Here is an 18,839-nt window from a genome sequence, read left to right on the forward strand (position 1 = left end):
TTTAAGAATACATTCCTATTTTCTTCTCATTCTTGTCATTGTAGCCAAGCTGGGCATCCTTACTTCAATAGTCTGTCTAATCCTAAAGAAAAAGCAGCACAGAAAACAAAAACGCTTATGGAAAACTGTTTTAATTAAGACCTTAAAATCAGATGTTTTAAAAAGACTCGTATATCATTTCTTTTAAATACGACTGGATTTCTCAAACATTTTCAGATGTTTCCAGCATAGAAGTTAACTCTAAATTATCTCACTGCTCCTAGAACAGGGAAAAGTTGTTAAGGTTCGTTAAAATTTTCATAGGCTCAAAAAGTAATCACCATCTTCTTAAAAAGGAGAAAATTTGACCCCTAAACATTAGGGACTCAGGTGTGGGGAGTCACCGCTAATTCATATTGACTTATTTGCGGTGTGCGAACATTAAATGTTCTCCAAAGTCCGGATCATTTGTGCTCTGTGTAAAAAGGATGTGGTAAGTCTTTAATCCCAGCACTTCGGAGGCAGAGGCAGGCGGATCTCCGAGTTCGAGGCCAGCCTGGTCTACAGAGTTTGAGGACAAGCCAGGGCTACATAGACAAACCCTGTCTCAAGAAAAGAAAAAGAATTTGGTAAAGACACCAGCAGACCTCTCAACATACCTCAGCCTGCACTTCTACACACATATGCAGAAGGATGCACGTCTGTTTTCTGAGCAAGTCTGAAGGCCAGGGTCAGGGTCCTGTGTCCCTCCCCGACCCGCCTTTCTGAGATTGTCAGGTGCGCTTTGATGATGCTGGGAATGTAGGCTTTTCAAGGTATGGCTTTACAAAGAGCAGTTCTCAACAACCTGGGCTACTGTGCCAATCACCCTGGTTATGTGACATTTGGGGACTAGGTAGTTAACACAGTTATCACTAGCAAGGTTGTATTTGGACAACATGTAGAACTTACTCTTTAATTAATATACACCTCAGAGGGGAGGGCTCTGTACACGGGGGACTATACAAAACTAGGCAAATAGTTTAAAAGTTTAAAAAAAAAAAAACCACTCATGATTCTTTAGTATGCATTTTCAAAGCCTGATAACAGTTTTCAGATGACATCGTGTGACAATCTCACGTGGAATGAAATCAGTCTTGCGTCCTAGAAATTACCATATTCAAAAACCCAGGGTAAAAATATCATGGAAATAAATGCTCAGCCGCACGCCCAACACCGGGTTTTACCCAGCAAGCTCAGATGCTGAGTGGGTGCAGGCAGATCTCCCTGTCTCTCAGGAAGAACACAGTGCTCGTCCTTCTGGAATTCTCTTCTACAGGGTGTCGAAGGCACCCCTCTCATGGGAACACACGTTCTTTAAAACCCTTTTCTTTCTTAAACCCTGACAGCGGTTCCCTATTAAAGGAAGGACGTTACAGTCAGGCCAGCGCCCGCCCTATTCTCCCACAGTACGGCAGCAAAGATCACCGGGCCAGAGATGAAGCCATCAGGTTTTCAACCTAGACTAGCAGCACCGCGCACAAAGCCGTCATTAAGCACACCACAGGCAAGGACACACTGGCGGTGTCTGCTGGTCCCATCCCCACAGGCCAAACAAACCCAGTTCATTTAAATGTCACTGCAGAGTTCTCAATGTCTTCATCCGCTATCTCAGAAGAGGGAATGGCAGGTCAGACGTAAGGGACAGACTGCAGTTAAAGGAATGTCACCATTGCTTGAAACATGCTCTGCACGTTGCTCACTGGAATGTACCAGAAACATTAAACTGTGCATTTAATAAACGTCTAAGGGAGAAGAGGCTCTGGCCAGAAAACTCTTAAATATCACAGTCTATGTGAAGGTGAGGTGAAACGAAATCTATCAAGTGTAATCGTTCTGCAGTTGCCGAAACTCGTCAGGAACAGCCGGGATCACCACGCCTGCTCTCCTGGGTGTCGGCTCCGGGCGTGGCGAACTGCACGCTGAATGCTCAATGCTCAACAGTGGACGGGATGCCCTGCCAGTTGTGGAATGTGGTGCTGATCAGAAAGGGCAGCTCTGACTAGACTACGGGAGGGTTGGGTGGGAAGCGCCTAGAGCCGGTTAAAGGCACTCAGTGTGGGTATCTCCAAAGATTAAAATCTTTAAAAGAAAACTCTTACAAGGATATCAAGACTTGGGGATTTGTCTTCGTAAACAAGCCAGCATCTATGGCTTCCACAGTCTGTCCCACCACTAAGGCAGGTGACCAACCATCAGGAAAGCACAGCCATCTCTTGGAATTTCCTAAGGGGAGCCGCCTTGCAGGACCAGTCAGTCTCTCCCACCCGTATGTGGTGTCATTAGCTAGTTTCTGTTTTCCTTCGCTCGCACGAACACTTGAAAGAGGATGCCCCAGGATCTACGCCCTCGCCGAGTAGCACCGCATGTACTCTGTCAGCCACGGGTTCTCCGCAGACGACGGCTTTACCCTCTGGTTCTTTTCCACATCCACCGAGTGAGCCCGCTGCCTCTGGGCAGCCAGCTTCCTTTTCTCCACCTGTCTTCTATTCTTGGCTCGAAGTGCTGACTCATGAATCTACAGAAAAGTCAGAAAGAAAGGTAGTAGCTAAGTGGGTTAGAGCCGACTTTTAAAGAATACCTAAATAACTAAAAGTCTGGGGAAACGGCTTGGTGCAGCCTAGCACATATCAAGCCCTGGGCTCTATTCCCTGGGCCTGGTGGTGCACACCTGTAAGCCCAGCACTTGGAGGTAGAACCAAGAGGATCATAAGTTCAAAGCCAGCCTTGGCTACATAGAAAGCTCAGCTTAGTGTCAGCCTGATGAGGCCCTGCCTTAGGTTACCAGTCTGAGTCCCTCAAGAAAAGAGCCAAGCCCCACCAGTCTATGGCATCAATGCTTGCTTCGGAGTAAACTGTCCCTGTTACACCCCATTACCGAGGACAGTAAAGATAAGCAACAGAAAATCAGATTTAGGGTGGAGACATGCCTCTGAGGCAAGAACAAGCAAGTTCTGCTCTTGGAAAGGGCCTGAGTTCAAATCCCAGAACCCAAGCTGGGCGGCTCGCAACTGTCTGTAACTCTAGCTCCAAGGAGATCTGATGCCTCCGGCCTCCCAGGGCACCAGCACTCATGCACACAGACGCACGCATACACATGACTAAAAAGGAAAGGTACTTTTAAAAGATAAAAGTTTAGATAGGGGGCTGGAGAGATGGCTCAGCGATTAAGAGCACTGGCTGCTCTTGCAGAGGTCCTGAGTTCAAATCCCAGCAACCACATGGTGGCTCACAACCATCTGTAATGGGATCTGATGCCCTCTTCTGGTGTGTGTGAAGACAGCGACAATGTACTTAGAATATAATAAATACATAAGTCTTTTTAAAAAATTAAAAGATAAAAGTGTAGATAGAAATGGTAATCATCTACCTTGCATCTAATCTAGGTCCAGCTTGGGAAAACTGCTGTTTTAGGGTTGGTTTGTTTTTTATTGAGGGAGGATCTTGTATGTAGCTCTGTCTGGCCCGGAACTCACTACATAGACCAGACTGGCTATAAATGTTGGGGATCCTTCTGCTCTCCCTCCAAAGCACCAAGATGATATGGGGTACCACCACACCAAGCTACAGAAAACCGTGGGCCCCCCTCTACATTAAGCAGGTCAAAGAGTTATCTAGCATGCTTTAAAACACGGCACTAAAAATGGAGGGCAGCCAGGTGCAGCACACAAGCCTGTAAATCCCTGAATCTGGCAAGAGGATCAGGGGTTCAAGGTCATCCTCAGCTACATACTAGGTTTGGCCAGTTTGGCTACATGAGACCCCCCCACTCTCGTGTTTGTGTGTGTATAATGTCAGAGGAGTTTATATATAATGTCAGGGGAATTTATTAGTTAAATCAGTCCCAGGGACTTGTGAGAATCCTCTGTTGGCAGCTCCCGTCTCAGATTTCACCTCAGATAAACAGCATCTGCCACCTACACGCTGCTGCTCCGGGAACTTGCATCAGGGAAACATCACAGGGAAACTGAGTTTGCGTTTCCTCTTCCTGCCTGTTCTTAAGGCGTCCCTGACGTTCAGCTGGTGCTAACACAGTAATTGTCTCATGGCTACAACAAGGGCCCTCGTGTGTAAAATATCTCAGGCCTCGACAGAATGACAAACCAAGGCTGAGCCAGATGACTGGAGCTCATGGGAAGAAAACACTATGGCAGACAAACAGGAAGTCAGCAAGCTTGAATCTCGTCAGAAGGGACAACAGAGGTCCCTAGTAGATGTCAAGTAGTCAGAGCCAAGGAGAAAGTCTCGGTTAAGGACACCAGGTTACCAAAGCTGAGGGACACTGATGCCTCTCCAGGGGACAACTCCAGCTCCTGCTATCCCTGTGGCCCAGGCCACAGAACGTCACACACCACAATGACAGCTGCCTCCTCCCGTCAGCAGCCATTAGCCCTGGCTATAGCCCCAGCCAACCAAAGCCCACTCCATCTTTCTTTTTTTTTTTTTTTTTTTTTTTTTTTTCGAACTGGGGACCCAACCAGGCCTTGCGCTTGCTAGGCAAGCGCCTACCACTGAGCTAAATCCCAACCCCCCACTCCATCTTTCTAGGACCAGAGCCCCCTTCTTTTGGCTTCTATGGACCCCCACATGACCCAAGGACCACCCGTGGCCCCGAGCACCACAGCCATTGGAGAAACGCCCCGAGCCAGCTCATGGCTAGAACGGCCCCGTTCAAGGCACACCTCATGCACAGAGGCCGATGCGCAGACATTGTGCGTCTTCTGGCTCCCCATGTCCATCTGTCTCTCTCCCCAGCCATAAAGGGCAAACGGGTGCTTGTTCTCTTTTATTTTGCTGGTGGGTCTTTGGGGGCTTCTGGCGGCTTTCTTACTTCCTCTGGCACATAAGGCACTGGGCTGTTGTCGAGGTCCGGGGCCACTGGGCGCCCCGTCAGTCTCTTTTGTCCTGTGTTCTTCAGGTCTCTCTTCTACGTCCTTTTTTGGTGGGGCTTTTGAAAAAAAAGAGACGAGAAGAGATGGGAAAACTTTACATCAAGTTCATATATAACGACTTTTAAGTTGAAAAAAAAATAATAAAAATTTCGTCAAGTCAGTCACACGGTTAGCTCTGCGGGCTTTACTTAAAGCCAGCTATGGAAACAAATTACCAACATTAAACCAAAACAATTCCGGAGCAACCTCGACGGCCATCCACAGAGGTGGTCATCACTCTACAAACGAGCATGAGCGTCGCAGGAGCTCCCTCCACAGGCACCCAAGGGCACCCCTCCTTGGGGACAGACTAGGCTGTCCTCCCTGGGCAGCTCTGAAGATCGGTTTCTAAGTCACTCCCTGGAGTGTGACCGCTCTGCTTCCTTTTGTGATGCACACTGATTGAGGAAAACCTCATCTGTGCCTACAAGGAGGTGGTTGTCCAACTGAGTCCAAGGGCTCGTGTCACCACAGGATGTGGTCACCACAGCCCCTGGCGCTGTACCCTTATACAGCATCCTCGGCACAAACAGCAAGAGACATTGAAACAGGAGTGACCTCATGAGCCAGGGCCACAGAGCTGTGCTCGGGATGTGCTGTCCTCGAGGGCTCCTGAGTTTGAACACCCGACCATGCTGGGGGTGCTGCTTTAGGAGGTCGAGGAATCTCGGGGAGACGGAGTCTTGATGGAGGGAGGGAGTCGCCACAGGATGAATATTATGGGTTGTAGCCCAATCCCAGTTTTGACCTGATTTCTGTTTCCCGAACCAAGATATAAGCAAGGAGCCCCACCTTAGCTGCCACGAACTCCGCCGTACCTGCCCCAGGAGATGGAGCACACCCTTTCCAAGGACAGAGAGGAAACTGTGTGGTGGGGGCGTGGGGGGAGACGAAAGAGGTCAGCAGACCTGGGGAGTGGAGGGTCTTGGGGGAGGGGATATATGTGGCTACCCCAACCTGAGTCGAACACCAGGCATTTGAGAACATTCCAGAATGTCTCAATTTCCCTTACCTACCTTTGACATTTTAATACCGCCGTCCTTTATAAGATGTGATTTTTGCATAAGTCCTTCCCTCCTACACACACACACTGAAGTATGAGCTCCGTGTGAGTCACCCACTGCTCTGGCATTACTTACAGCTCCTCCATCAGTCGCTGCAGAGCTCGGGTCTTCCTGACAACCACACAGAGTGCTAGAACAAAGCGGGGTCCCCTCAGAGCACAGACCCTCAGCCCTGATGCCCTTGGCTGGGAACCTGTTTCATATTCCTTTACAGGACAGTGTTCCCTGCACGGACAATCCAGACAGCATGCCTGATTGTAGGAAACCTTTACTTCTGCCTCAGCTTCAGCCTGAGCTCTAAGAACGCATTCATTTCCTGGGCCACACCTGGGTCTGACACCTACACCAAGGCCAGGCTGCGATCCCAGCAGGGAAGCATCACAGGGTGAAGGAACAGCAGGTTCCACTTACATTCACTCACTGCCCTAGTACTGGGCGCTGTACCCTTCCCCTTCCCCGCCTTAGAACAGGATGAGGAAGAGGGAACCTCAAAGTCAAAGCCCAGAGAAAAAGAAGCCTGAGGTGGGACCCTCGAAGTCAAATATGGAGAATGAGGAAGGGCACATCCACCTGCATTTCCAATCTCTTCACCTCCTCTCCTCCAGATCTCCCCGGAAAGCATGCCAGGGAGGACAATAATGCCCTCTGTGAGGAAAAAGCTTATGCAGGCCACAGAGAGACCCGGAGAGGGAACGTCCACTGAAAAGGAAGCAAGAACAATGAGACGCTCTAAGGACACGTGCACACACCGAGTGACAGCCAGCCACAGGCCAGGAGCAGGAGGCACCAGGGAAACAAAGTCCTTCTGTGCCAGCTTGAATTGGAGGTGGGGGTGATTGTACCTTAGAAATCATGGAGGACTATGGGGAAAGGGGTGGTTAAGCTTAGAAATAAAGTGGTCCTGTCTTTATTTTAAGATGAGCTGGATAAAAATAATAGCGTCAAATGCCTGCCAGGAAAGCTGAGAACAGACCAGGGTAAACAGACACACTGGCACCAAGCTGGCACTGGGTGGGGGTGGGGGTGGAGGCAGAAGAACCTGACGGGTCTCCACGGATGTTCTAAGCAGATGGTCCTCCAATCTATGGACCCAAGGTACCCAAGGAAGGGTGGAACAGCCAGGCAGGCTGCTGGGGGATACCACAGGCACCTTGAGAGAGAAGACTGAGCCGGGGCTAGGGGCAGAGTGCAGGACTGCCCAGGAACACATGGAACAGGAAGCCAAAAGGGCACAGTTGGATCCCGGGGACACTTATCTAAGGAGAGAGAGAGAGAGAGAGAGAGAGAGAGAGAGAGAGAGAGAGAGAGAGAGAACACGAACCCAAGAGCAGGACAAAGGAAGACTGTCTAGAAAAGTAAAAAGAGACCAGAAGAAAACCTAAGGAAGCGCCACATTTCACAGAAAAGTCATGGCGCTGGGACCAGAAACCCTGCAGCTTACCAGTGAGGCTCTGGTGTGGGAGGGGACACAAGGTCAGGGGTCAAGTCGGGTGGGCGAAGAGCAGTGAATCAACCCTTCTTACCCATAGGGCCCAAAACAGCTCAGAAGTATAAAAGCCACTGCCCGCAGGAACTAGGGACCTAGGCAGGACCCCAGAGTCCAAACAACCCCCACAAGTAAATTTTCACACAGCATTACCATGGCACGTACCACAGAGTGTCACAGAGGCAGCCCAGCACCCAGGAAGAGAAAACAATACAAACACAAGGGTCGGGAGCAATAGACTGAAGAACTTAAATTATCACCTACAGACTGTGAAGTAACGGTGCTTACACTCTGTGCTTAAGGGGAAAAAAATATTATTCCCAGCAGGAGACAAAGGACGGACAGAAACAGAAGAAACGAGATAGAACACATCGCTGTAATTTTAATATTTATAAAACTCTCAAAACCGTGCCTAGCACATGGTAATTAGATTTAAGTATATGCTTTCAAGATCCTATTCGAAAGAACGGTGTTCAAAAACAAGGGTATTTTCAGGCAAACAAAAACAGTAGTTCCCACAAGACACAGGGGAAGATTACAATGCTTGTCTCACCAACCGAGAGAACTGTCGAATTGAAATAAATCCAGGCTTTAGAGAGAACCATCGAATTGAAATAAATCCAGGCTTTAGAGCAGAGCTGCCCCATACAATAACCTGTAGCCAATGTGGCTATTAAAAATAAACTCAAGTGAATTAAAATAAGTAAAACGAGATGATTGTGCTTCTCTGTTAGACATGTCGCAGGTCAGCCATTCAGTATTGCCATGGGAACACCATGGTAGATGCTATGGAAAATGCACCTGCTAGCACAGAGCTGTAGGGCAAGCAGAATGCAGTCAGGTAGAGCGCTGGATGCTGGGCTGGCACATTCCCACCAAGCGGATGCAGAACATATACGAGCTTTTCATAGCCAAAGCCTTAAAGGAGAATCTTCCCACATTTACAGATCTGGACTTAACATAAACTGAAATTACACCGAACATATTCTCACAACCATTAGGGAGATGACGCCACAAACAGAAATAACTTCCAAATCTCTTTCATTTTTGAGCCCAGTGTGGAGGCTAACACTCATAACCCCAGCACTAGGCAGGCTGAGACAGGAGGATTGCTATAAATATGGCTGAGTTTCAGGCCAGCTTGGTACATGATAATTGTATATGCTTTTAAAATCCTATTTGAACAAATATTCACAGAGCATAAAGCCTCAAAACAGCAGCAACGAGAATTTAAAACTACACACAGGGATAGGAGAAATGGCTCAGGGAGTAAGAGGACTTGCTGTGGAAGCCTGAGGCCCTGTGTTCCGATCCAGCACACACAGGAGGAGTCAGGTGCAACGCTATCCACCCGTAACCCCAGCACTGGAGCTGGGGATGGTGAAGCAGAGGTCACTGCAGCCCACTGGGGACCAGCCTAGCTCCAAGGTCAGTGGGATGCGGTTAGAAAAAAACACATCAATGAAATGCACACTGGAAACTGTGCATTTCAAGAAGGTTAAGATGGTGAACTTTGTGTTCTATATTTTACCACAAGTTATTATAATCACACTTGGGCGATGGAAGCAATCGCATTCAAGGTCACTTCAGGATACTAACTGAGGCCAGCCTGGGCTATAGGTATCAGATGCCTGTGATCCCAGGGAGGTTGTTGAAGGACCTTTAGTTCAAAGTCAGCTTGGGCTATGTGGAAAGAGCCTCTCTTAAAAACAAAATCAGTGTATGGTGGCTTTAATCCCAGCACTTGGAGGCAGAGGCAGGGGGATCTCTGAGAGTTCAAGGCCAGCCTACTCTACAGAGTGAGTTCCAGGACAGCCAGGTATATGCAGAGACCCCGTCTCAAAAAGCCCAAGAGAAAAAAAAGCAAACAACAAAAACAGCTAGGCATGGTGGTGGTAAGCTTTTAACCTAAGCACTCAAGAGACAGAGGTAGGAGGATTCCTGTGAGTTTGAGGCCAGCCTGACTGAACAGTGAGTTCCAACCTATCCAGACGTACATACTGAGACTCCCAAGAAACCACATAGATAAATGTGTTCTTTCAGCACAAAAATCCAAAGCTAATAGACAGAAGTTAGTTTTGTAAAAAAAGAAAGAAACAAACAAAAAACAAACTAAAAACTAAACAGATTTACAAACTTCTTGCAAGCTTAATCAAGAAAGAAATGGTCCAGACATCGTGAAGTCCATCTTTAATCCTAGCACACCAGAGGCAGGTGGATTTCTGTGCGCTCAAGGCTAGCCTGGTCTACACAGAGCTAGGGATACATAGCAAAACCCCGTTTCTAGATGAATGAATGAATGAATGAATGAAGCAGGGGCTGGAGAAATGGCTCAGCAGTTAAGAGCACTTTCTGCTCTCAGAGAGGACCTGTCTTCACCACCACAATAGGTAGCTTACAACTGTGATTCCATCTCCATGAAATCCCATGTCCGCTTCTGTCCTGCACAGGCAGCTGCATGCACGTGTGCATGTGCATGCACGTACGGATGTGCATGCGCATACATATACAGCTAGGTAAATAATAAAAATAAAGTAGGGGGTTCTGTTTAAACGAGCACTTCAATCTCTTCCTCCCCGAAATCCCAATCGGTAAAGGCCAGAAGGCACAATGACGAAGGCCAGGGGAAGCACTGGTACCACACAAAACATTCAATAGTGAGAGAAGCAGATAAGACAGGAACATAGACTTGGGCTAATCAGAGGAGGCCCACTGCATGCAGAGCAGCACAAGACAAAAGCTAAGCCCGAAAAGGGTTCTCAAGGCTAGGGCAGTGGACTTCTTTCCAAAGGCCCAGAGCAGCCAGCCCCCACCACACACCCTTGTGAAAAGCAACAGACACATCTCTACTGAGGACCGGGTCAGGGAACCCCAACTCCAGACTTGAGCAGACGTCTGCAAGTTCTAAGGAAAGCAAGTTGAGAGGGAAAGACACTGTCTGACCCACAGAGAAACTGGAAAGGTGGGGATCTCCACCAAGCTCCGTTTAATTGCACGCTGTACCAAAGACCATCTGCACACCCTCAGGAGGGCACAGCATAGAGGAAGCTTTGCACGTGTTGATCTAGCAACAGCTCAGCTGGTCTCTCAGCAGAGGCCAAGGATAATGCCCATCAGACAAGGTGTGCCAGCCTTGGAAAAGGGCCTGTGTCTAGCCCACAGAGCCTACCAAGCCTCAGGAGTGGCGCCAACTTTGGCTGGGTTTCATATTTGCAGCAGTAGATAATCCTCTCATAGTCTCCCCACCCCCACCCCACCCCCCACTCTCAAGCTCTGGTTGTCCAGGAACTCACGATGTAGACCAGGCTGGCTTCGAACTCATGGAGATCTGCCTGCCTCTCAAGTTCTGGGATCAAAGGCGTGCAACGCCACTGTCCAGCCTCTTTCTTTTATTCTATTCAAAGTGCCTAACCCTCTCCTCCCTGACTGCCAGAGAACCCTCTAAAGATGGAGAAGCACAGGGTCCTGGACCTGGGATGCCAGCATGACAGGAGCCAGGGTGATACCTTCCTAAAAGGACAGGAGGCCTCAGCACACAGAGGGCCCTCCTCTGTAGCTTTCATCCTGGGCTCCAAGCATGTGGCAGACTGGCTGGTTCCCCTGGGGCAAGAGGAGAGGCACCATCTGGGAAGGACACCCAGGAGACTCCCAGAGGGTAAGTTTTAAATGCCCCAGAGAAACACCCCTGTCTCTCTCTTAGTCAACAGACAGGCCAATAAACCACCTCAGGACACCAACCATATCTGGGTCCCTCAGAGCAATTTCAGGCCTCAGCATTAAATATGAGCAAATAGGTCAGGCTTAGACATCTGGTTATCCCCCTCCCCCATGTGTGTGTGTGTGTGTGTGTGTGTGTGTGTGTGTGTGTGTGTGTGTGTGTGGTGTATGCATGTATACATGTGGATGTTAGAGCAAAACTTGGAGAAGTTGGTTCATTCATTCCACCATGTGGGACCCAGGAATCGAATTCAGGTTACCAGGCTTGGCAGCAATCACTTTTCTGCACTGAGCCTCTCACTAACCCATGGGTACATATTTTAACAGAAAAGACATGGAGATGGATGCAGTATTTTACACCTGCAATACCAGCTAGCCAGCTTAAAGCAGAACAGAGTTCAAATCAGTAGCGTAGGCTCAGCGATCAAGAGCACCAGCTGTTCTTCCAAAGGACCCAGGTTCCATTCCCAGCAGCCATACAGCGACTCAGGACTGTCTGTAACTCCAGTTCCAGGAGATCTGATGGCCTCTTCCGGCTTCCCTGGGGACCATATCTATGCGGGCAAAGCACTCATATACATCATATATATTTAAATCCAGACAGGGTCTCACTACATAGCCCTGGCTGTAGTGGAACTCATTATGTAGACCAGGCTGACCTGGAAGCCACTGAGATCTACCTACTTTTGCCTCCTGGGTGCTGGAATAAAAGGCTTGCACCAACACACCAGGTAATAAAATAAAATTCTTAACTTTAAAACGTTAGAAGTTTGATCCAACAAAGGAAGAAAATAATCTGGTCATGGTGGGGCAGATCTGTAATCCTAGTACTCGGATGCGAGCCTGAAGACTTTCTACAGTGTGAAATCAGTCTATGCTACCGTGGAAAAACCCTGCTCAACAGGGAGAAGAGGAGGGGAGAGAAGTAAAGACAGTGAACTGTGAAGCAGAGGAAATGACTTTACATTGCATTAGGAAATCTTGTCCTGCACGAAGCTTCCATGTTCAAAAAGCCCAGGATGATGAAGGAAGGAAGGAAGGCATCACAGAATCTGAGTCTGCCTAGGAGAAAAAGAACCTTCTGAAAGCTTCTGCCTCCCACCAAAAAGATGCTGAGACAAGATGTAGGAAGAACGAGGAGTAGGCGCGAGTAGGAAGCAGGGCAGGATTACTTCGCTAATTTTTGAACAGGTTGTTTAAAATAACGTTAGCGTATGTAAACTTTACCAAAGGTAAAATGTACTCTGGAAAGTGCGACCGTGGAATAAGGAACTGGAGACGGTCTCACAGGCTGGTGGGCCAGCATCTTACCTGCTGTAGACCAGCAGTGACACAGTTGCCTAGCAGCGAGAAGCTGGGTTAGATTCCCCGGTATCCCAAAAATAAATCTGGAGGTGGTCTGCCAGTTTCCCAAGAGAAGTGTAGTTAGAGTTTTAGTTACATTAAAAAATAAAATTATGGGGTTGGGGATTTAGCTCAGAGGTAGAGCGCTTGCCTAGCAAGCGCAAGGCCCTGGGTTCAGTCCCCAGCTCCGAAAATAAAATAAAATAAAATAAAATAAAATTATGTTATATGAATATGTTTTTGCTCTAATCCCAGGTGAGGGTAAGAAGCTGCTTCACAGCAGGTGATTATGATTTGCCTCGTGCACTAGCAGGGGTGTGATTTTTTTGGCCAGCTGTAGACAGTCTAATTCTGGGGACTCTGGAGAGGGTATAAATGAGAGTCCTTAAAGGGCCTGGGGCAGCTGCTGTTCCCCCTTGCTGCTCCTGGTTGCTGTTTGTCAAGTGGTCATGAACAAAGAGATGAGAAGAGACACTGGAAATATTCTGACGAAGACCGGACTTACCCAAGGAATCCAACACCTCTAATCAGCAGGAAGTAGTCTAAAGAGGTCTACTTTCCCCTCTAACTCTTTCTCTCCTGCCTAGTGTTTGGGCAGTAGAAGGGATTGGAATGAAATGAGGGTCGGAAGGGTGGTAGATAATAGAACCCACTAAAGTAGCCCCCCCCCAATACGCCAACACAGGTCAGCTAGAAAAGTACAGAATTCCTACTAACAACACACTCCCACCACCAACATGGCAGTTGGAACTTACCAGAGAACTATTCACAGCCATTTCTCAAATAAAAAAAAAAAAAAAAAAAAAGCCAACAGATCTCATTCATTTGAAAAACAGCCTCCAGAGAGCAATACAGAATTATAAACAAAAAGAAACAAAAACAAAGAAGGGGAGGAGATACAGTCCCCTAAACACACAAAGAGAAACAAAATCCTCTAATAGCTCTGACAAGAAAAGATACAGTGTACCCACTGCAAGAACCCGTTACTTCCTGTGATTCCTGCTGCAGAGGATTCACAGTTGAAGCCAGCTGGGGCTACTTAAGAAAACTGTTTCCAAAATGGGGGAAAGTTCACGCCAAACTAGATACTTTTCCCCCTTTTGAAACAAGGTTGCATGTGCCAGTTGCACAGTGCTTTCCTAGTGTATACAAAGTCTTGAGTTCCATTTCCAGCACCATAAAATGAACTCACACACACACACACACACACACACACATATACAGGAAAGGAGAAATCAATGAAATAAAATAATTCAAGACTCCCCAGAATTAAAGATAGCTTGGGGGCTGCAGAGATGGCCTATCAGTTATAAACACAGGCTGCTCTTCCAGAGGACCCAGGTTCTATTCCAAGCGCCCACCTAGAGGTTTACAACCTCCAGTTCCAGGGGATACGACACCCCCTTCTGGCCTCTGAGAGTATTGCATGCACGTGGTACATAGACATAGATACAAGCAAAACACCCATACACATAAAACAGTAAAGGGACTTACAAATGACATATCAATTCCTAAGAGTCAGGACAGACAAAAGATTCTAACAGTCCCCCTGCGGTCTGACTCAAGGATCAGGACTCACAGCAACGGAGCAACACCTCCACATGTCTTAGAAACAGAGCTGTCATCACAAACTCAAAAAATTAGGAGGATTGTTTTTCCTCAGAATTCAACTTTTCATCCTTTCTTAAACTAACAGATGACCTCTACCAATGAGGGGGTAAGTCAAAACATGGCGGTTGCTCCCACCTGTGAGACAGAAAGCCGGAAGTGCCTGATGTTATGCCAAGGGCCCTTTTTTTTTTTTTTTTTTTTTTTTTTTTGGTTTTTTTCGGAGCTGAGGACCAACTCAGGGCCTTTGCGCTCCTAGGTAAGCGCCACCACTGAGCTAAACCCCAGCCCCTGCCAAGGGCCCTCTTTAGACAACAACGTCAAGCCTGCCACAAGGGCAGCAGGCAGGCCAGACAGAAGTAGGTCAGTGGCCCCTGGGGATAAGTTAAGGTGCGTGTGATGATGAACCACTGTACTTGGCTACATTGTGAGAGAGAGAAAAAGGACCCAGAGAAGCAAAGTGGGTCAGCTTTGAGCACCAATCCAGTTTCCACGGGCCTAATATCACACAGAATACAGTAGCTATGAAGACTGTGTAGAAACGGGCATGTCTGTCTGTATAGAAGAGCAGAAATAAAGTTAAGAGCCAAGGTAAAGGGGCTGGGGTGGGGAGCAGCGATAAAAGTATACAGAAGTAAATACCAGCCAAGTGTACCAATGCTCACTTGTGGGCTGAGCTACTCAGGAAACTAGAGCAGGAAGATGGCTTAAGCCCGGAGTTTGAGGCCACCCTGGGCAAAACAGTAAGACCTGGTCCCAAATAAGAATACAAACAAAAAGTGTTTGGACCCAGTAGCACAGGCCTATAATTCCAGCTACCCATTCAGGAGGCTGAAACAGAAGGGTCATACATTTGAGGCCAGCCTGGGCTACAGAGGAAGTTCAAGACAAGTGTGGCTTAGTGAGACCCTGTCTCAAAACAAAAGACACAAAGTGGGCTGAGAATGGGGTTCAGTGGGAAAGCATTTGCAGTACCCCAAGAAGAAAAACGGAAAAAGCAGGAGAGGGAGCCGACAAGTAGACAGCAGCTGGGGGGCACCATGTAAGAAGCTTCATGGAGCCACAGGATTCTTCACGAAAAAGTCCTGGCACCTGGGCAGTGTTGGCACAGATAGCTTTAATCAAAGCACTCAAGCGGCAAAGGCAGCTGGATCTGAGTTCAGGGCCAGCCTAGTGTACACAGTGAGTTCCAGAACGGCCACATCTACACAGAGAAACTCTTGTCTTGGAAAAAAAAAAAAATCCTTGCAGTAAAAGTAAGGAAAATGTATTTTAGAGCAATGTGAATCAGTGGCTCACCAATCCAGCACCATAAAGCATCATTCATAAGGAATATTTCTCATGTCGATGATGCTGGTCCACAGGAGCCAGCAAAAAACCGTGCTGATGGAGGATCCTGAAAGCGGGGACATATCTATTTTCCCCAATGCCTACACACACCAAAAATTTTAGCAGGGATTTTTGTGAATCTTTGGGGAGGGCTCTGTATCTCCATGGAAACCCAAATAATCATGAACTCGGGGCACTCCTAACTAGGCAAACACGGGCACGAAGCACACTAAAGTGCTGTCAACAGTCTTCATATGGCACGCACAGATTTTGCTCTGTAATACCTGGGCGACATGCTCCCCGCCCCCACCACCTTCTGCCACTCTAATTTCTAACCGCATCACTGAAGGATCAGGATGGTCGTCACAAGCGACCGGCTGACAAGAAGGCAGCCGAGCCATGCAGGAACTGAGACTAGGCAAACAAGGGAACCAAGAGCAAAGCAATCCGACCCTTTCAGACTCTGACCATGGATCCCAAGCTCCCTTGGCTTTGTTTACAAAACTGAGATTAAATACAAAGGCCCCATCGAATGAGTTTGAAGGTCGGGTGAGAAAATACATTTTTCTAGACCAGTCACTGAGTAACTTTTTCATCACTAGACTCTCAGAAGATCTCGAAGGTGGCTGGCAACCATAGTGATGTCCAGTTGTTCTGAAGCACGGCCTTGAGTCCAGGCAAACTCCAGGGCTCTCTGCTGACAGCCCCACTCCGCTATGGCGGGAAAGTGGCTCACAGCCTAACCAGGGTGTGAGGCTGGACTAGCGTACACAAAGAGGGCTCGTTCACAAACACATGCACACCATTCTGCAGAGACAGAGAGGCCAGGCCAAGGCGTTCACACAGACAACCATGACCCTAATGACAGCTCGGTTGTTCTCAACTTCAGTCGGTCATCTTTGGAATGAAAAGCTCCTCTCGCCAAGAGGGATGTGCAGAAGCAAACAGATCCGCCATCTGGTGGATCGAGGGCTCACTGAGCCCGCCACTGCCTGCGACCAAAGACCCTAGCCAGGGGGCACTTGGAGGTCATAAAGGGCTCCGCCAAGAGTCACCAAATTAGGGAAATCCCGGGTGGGAAGGCGGAGATGCGGCCCGCACCTTCCCCGCTTAGCTCAGCAAGCGGATTCTGTCAACCCCAACCAAACCAAACCAAAACAGGAAGCGCCTGCCCAGAGAGCAGAGCAACGCGCAGCTCGGTCCTCGGAGCGACCCGCTGTGCCCGTACCTGGTAGCACTGTGTCCTGCTCCTCCGTGTCCCGCAGCTCCGCGCCGCGCTCCCCCACCGGCGGCTCCTCCTCCGGCGCGGAGGGCGCCGCGGGCTCCCCTATCGCGCCCCTGGGCGCAGGACTAGGTGAAGCCGAGCTGTCCGAGGGGCTGTCCGGGCCCCAGGCGTCCCAGAGCCAGGGCGCGTGCGCCTGCTCCAGCAGCCGGCGGCCCAGGCGGTAGCGCAGCAGTTCGCGGTAGCACGGCGCGTATTCGTCCCAACGCGGTTCCCGGTAGCGCTTCATATACTCGCTCTTCACCCCGCTGCCCGGGGACATGGTGCCGCGCGCTGCCGCCTGCTTGCTCCGCGCTGCCGCCTACGGGCCCGACCGGACTCAGAGGCGCGGCCCGCCGCGCGGTTCAAACCCGGAGCCCCGCCCGGACCGGAGGGCGGAGGCTAGGGCAAGGAGAGGCGGGGAGGGGGCGGGTCTGTGACGGGCGTTTTGGGAGGGGCGGGGCCTAGCGGGGGCGGAGTCCTGGTGGGGGCGGAGTCCGGGGCTGGGAAGGCCCGTAGTTCAGGTAATAGCGGGGGCGGGGTTCCAGGAGGGATTCCAAGCGACGCGACCGTGCTAGGTGGACTGGTACTCGTGGGTGGTCACCTGGGGTCTGCTCCACCCGGTAGAGGTGAAGACTGTCGGACTCAAGGTGGCGGGACAGGGGATCTTAGGTTCCCAGGCACCCTCCTGGGCGAGGAGTCGGGGACTCTGGGAGCCGCGGCCTTACCTCCCGAGTGTCCTATTCTCCGCTCTCCGGAAGTCGGCAGAGATCGTTGGTGCAGCAGCTACCGAGTGAACAGCGTTTCCCCTAGCACGTCCTCCACCAAGATGTCGCCGATAGAGCGGCGGCTCCGCGGTCCTACGGCAGCCGGAGGCGAAGGCGCCGCCCCAGCCTGAAGCCTGCACCTCCCCGCGCGCCCGCCGGGCCCCCGCCCGCTCCTGCGCCCGCGCCTGGGGCGCTGCTGTGAACCCCCAGCTCGCTCGCCCACTCGCTACTGGGGGCCTCGGGAGGAGGCTTCCCATATAGGTGTAACCTGTGCCTGGGAGCAGCCAGCACCTTTCAGGGCAAAACCGTGTATCCCGATTTCTTCCTCCCTGTTCACAATGCCAGGGTACTCAGGCCTTAGTGATTTTTTTTATTGTTGTTGTTATTTTAATACATTCCCCTCCTCTGTCCACTTTTTTAAGACAAATCTCCTGTTACCAAGGCAGGCCTAGAACTCATTCCGGAGCCCAAGCTGGTCTTGAATTCCTGATCCTCCTTCAACTTCTAAAGTGCTGAAATTAACAGGTATGAGCCGCCTCACCGGCCCTTACCCTTTATTACCTACAGGCCAACTTTTGTAAAAATAAAGAAACAAACAAACAAATAATAAAACCCCGTGGGACCTGGTGCAAATGTCTGGCTTGGCTCTAATGTAGTAACAACAGGGTTGTTACTGTTGCAATCCTGTTCTAAGGACTGCTTTTTATAAAAAGAAACCTTGACGCAATAGCTGCGGGAAGATGGGAAAGGAAAGGCATTCAAGAAGGATAACATTTTTAAAAAGGAAGGAAGGAAGGAAGAAAACAAAGAAAAAAGCAGGTCTAAGCCAGGATGTTTCCAGTAAGCAGATTACTCCCGGATTTCTGCAGTTCAGTTGAACTATGCCTCTGTGTCTATACCTGCTTGGACCCTTGGGTGAAAGACCTGAACTTAAGACGCTAAGACTCCTGGGTAGTTCACAGCTTAGGTGGCTGTCCTGAGAACCTGAACTGATTAGTCTGATGGGATTGTCCAGAGCCATTTTCTGGAGGACACAGAAATGCAGAGGTTACCACAGAGGCCAGGCTTCTCCCCCTACCACTCAACAAACCTCAGGAACCTCCTTACTGCATTCCCGTTTGTGGAAGCTAGTCAGGTTGATCTATGGTTTTTTGCAATCAAAAGAAGTTTATAACTACTTACCAGACATGGAGGCACACCTGTAATCCTAGCACTTCCGCAGTCTCTGAGGCTGCATAAGGCCTTGTCTCAAAACCTACGTAAAAAGATTCTGAATAGGGTAGAAGAAGTCGTGATGTACTGTGACCCAAGAAA

General features: G+C 49.3%; 1 protein-coding gene across 1 annotated transcript; it reads right to left on the reverse strand.

Moving 5' to 3' along the window:
- Positions 1 to 114: 114 nt before the first annotated feature.
- Ccsap (centriole, cilia and spindle associated protein) lies at positions 115 to 17,666 on the reverse strand. The gene is made up of 4 exons (XM_032887695.1): positions 17,487 to 17,666; positions 16,726 to 17,160; positions 4,701 to 4,966; positions 115 to 2,536 (listed from the first exon to the last, which is right to left on the reverse strand). The coding sequence occupies exons 2-4, from the start codon at positions 17,039 to 17,041 to the stop codon at positions 2,360 to 2,362; spliced, it is 759 nt and encodes a 252-aa protein (XP_032743586.1). The 5' UTR covers positions 17,042 to 17,160; positions 17,487 to 17,666; the 3' UTR covers positions 115 to 2,359.
- Between the last annotated feature and the right edge of the window lie 1,173 nt (positions 17,667 to 18,839).

Source organism: Rattus rattus, chromosome 17 (genome assembly GCF_011064425.1).
Source record: "Rattus rattus isolate New Zealand chromosome 17, Rrattus_CSIRO_v1, whole genome shotgun sequence".
NCBI classification, from domain to species: Eukaryota; Metazoa; Chordata; class Mammalia; order Rodentia; family Muridae; genus Rattus; species Rattus rattus.

Excerpts from the sequence above, each read along its gene's own strand:
- Ccsap (XM_032887695.1), bottom strand. The coding sequence starts at position 17,041 with ATGTCCCCGGGCAGCGGGGTGAAGAGCGAGTATATGAAGCGCTACCGG. Across the intron at positions 4,967-16,725 it reads GCAGGACACAGTGCTACCAG|CCCCACCAAAAAAGGACGTA; the intron begins GTACGGGCACAG and ends TTTTTTCAAAAG. Across the intron at positions 2,537-4,700 it reads CATCGGCCTCTGTGCATGAG|ATTCATGAGTCAGCACTTCG; the intron begins GTGTGCCTTGAA and ends ACTTTTCTGTAG.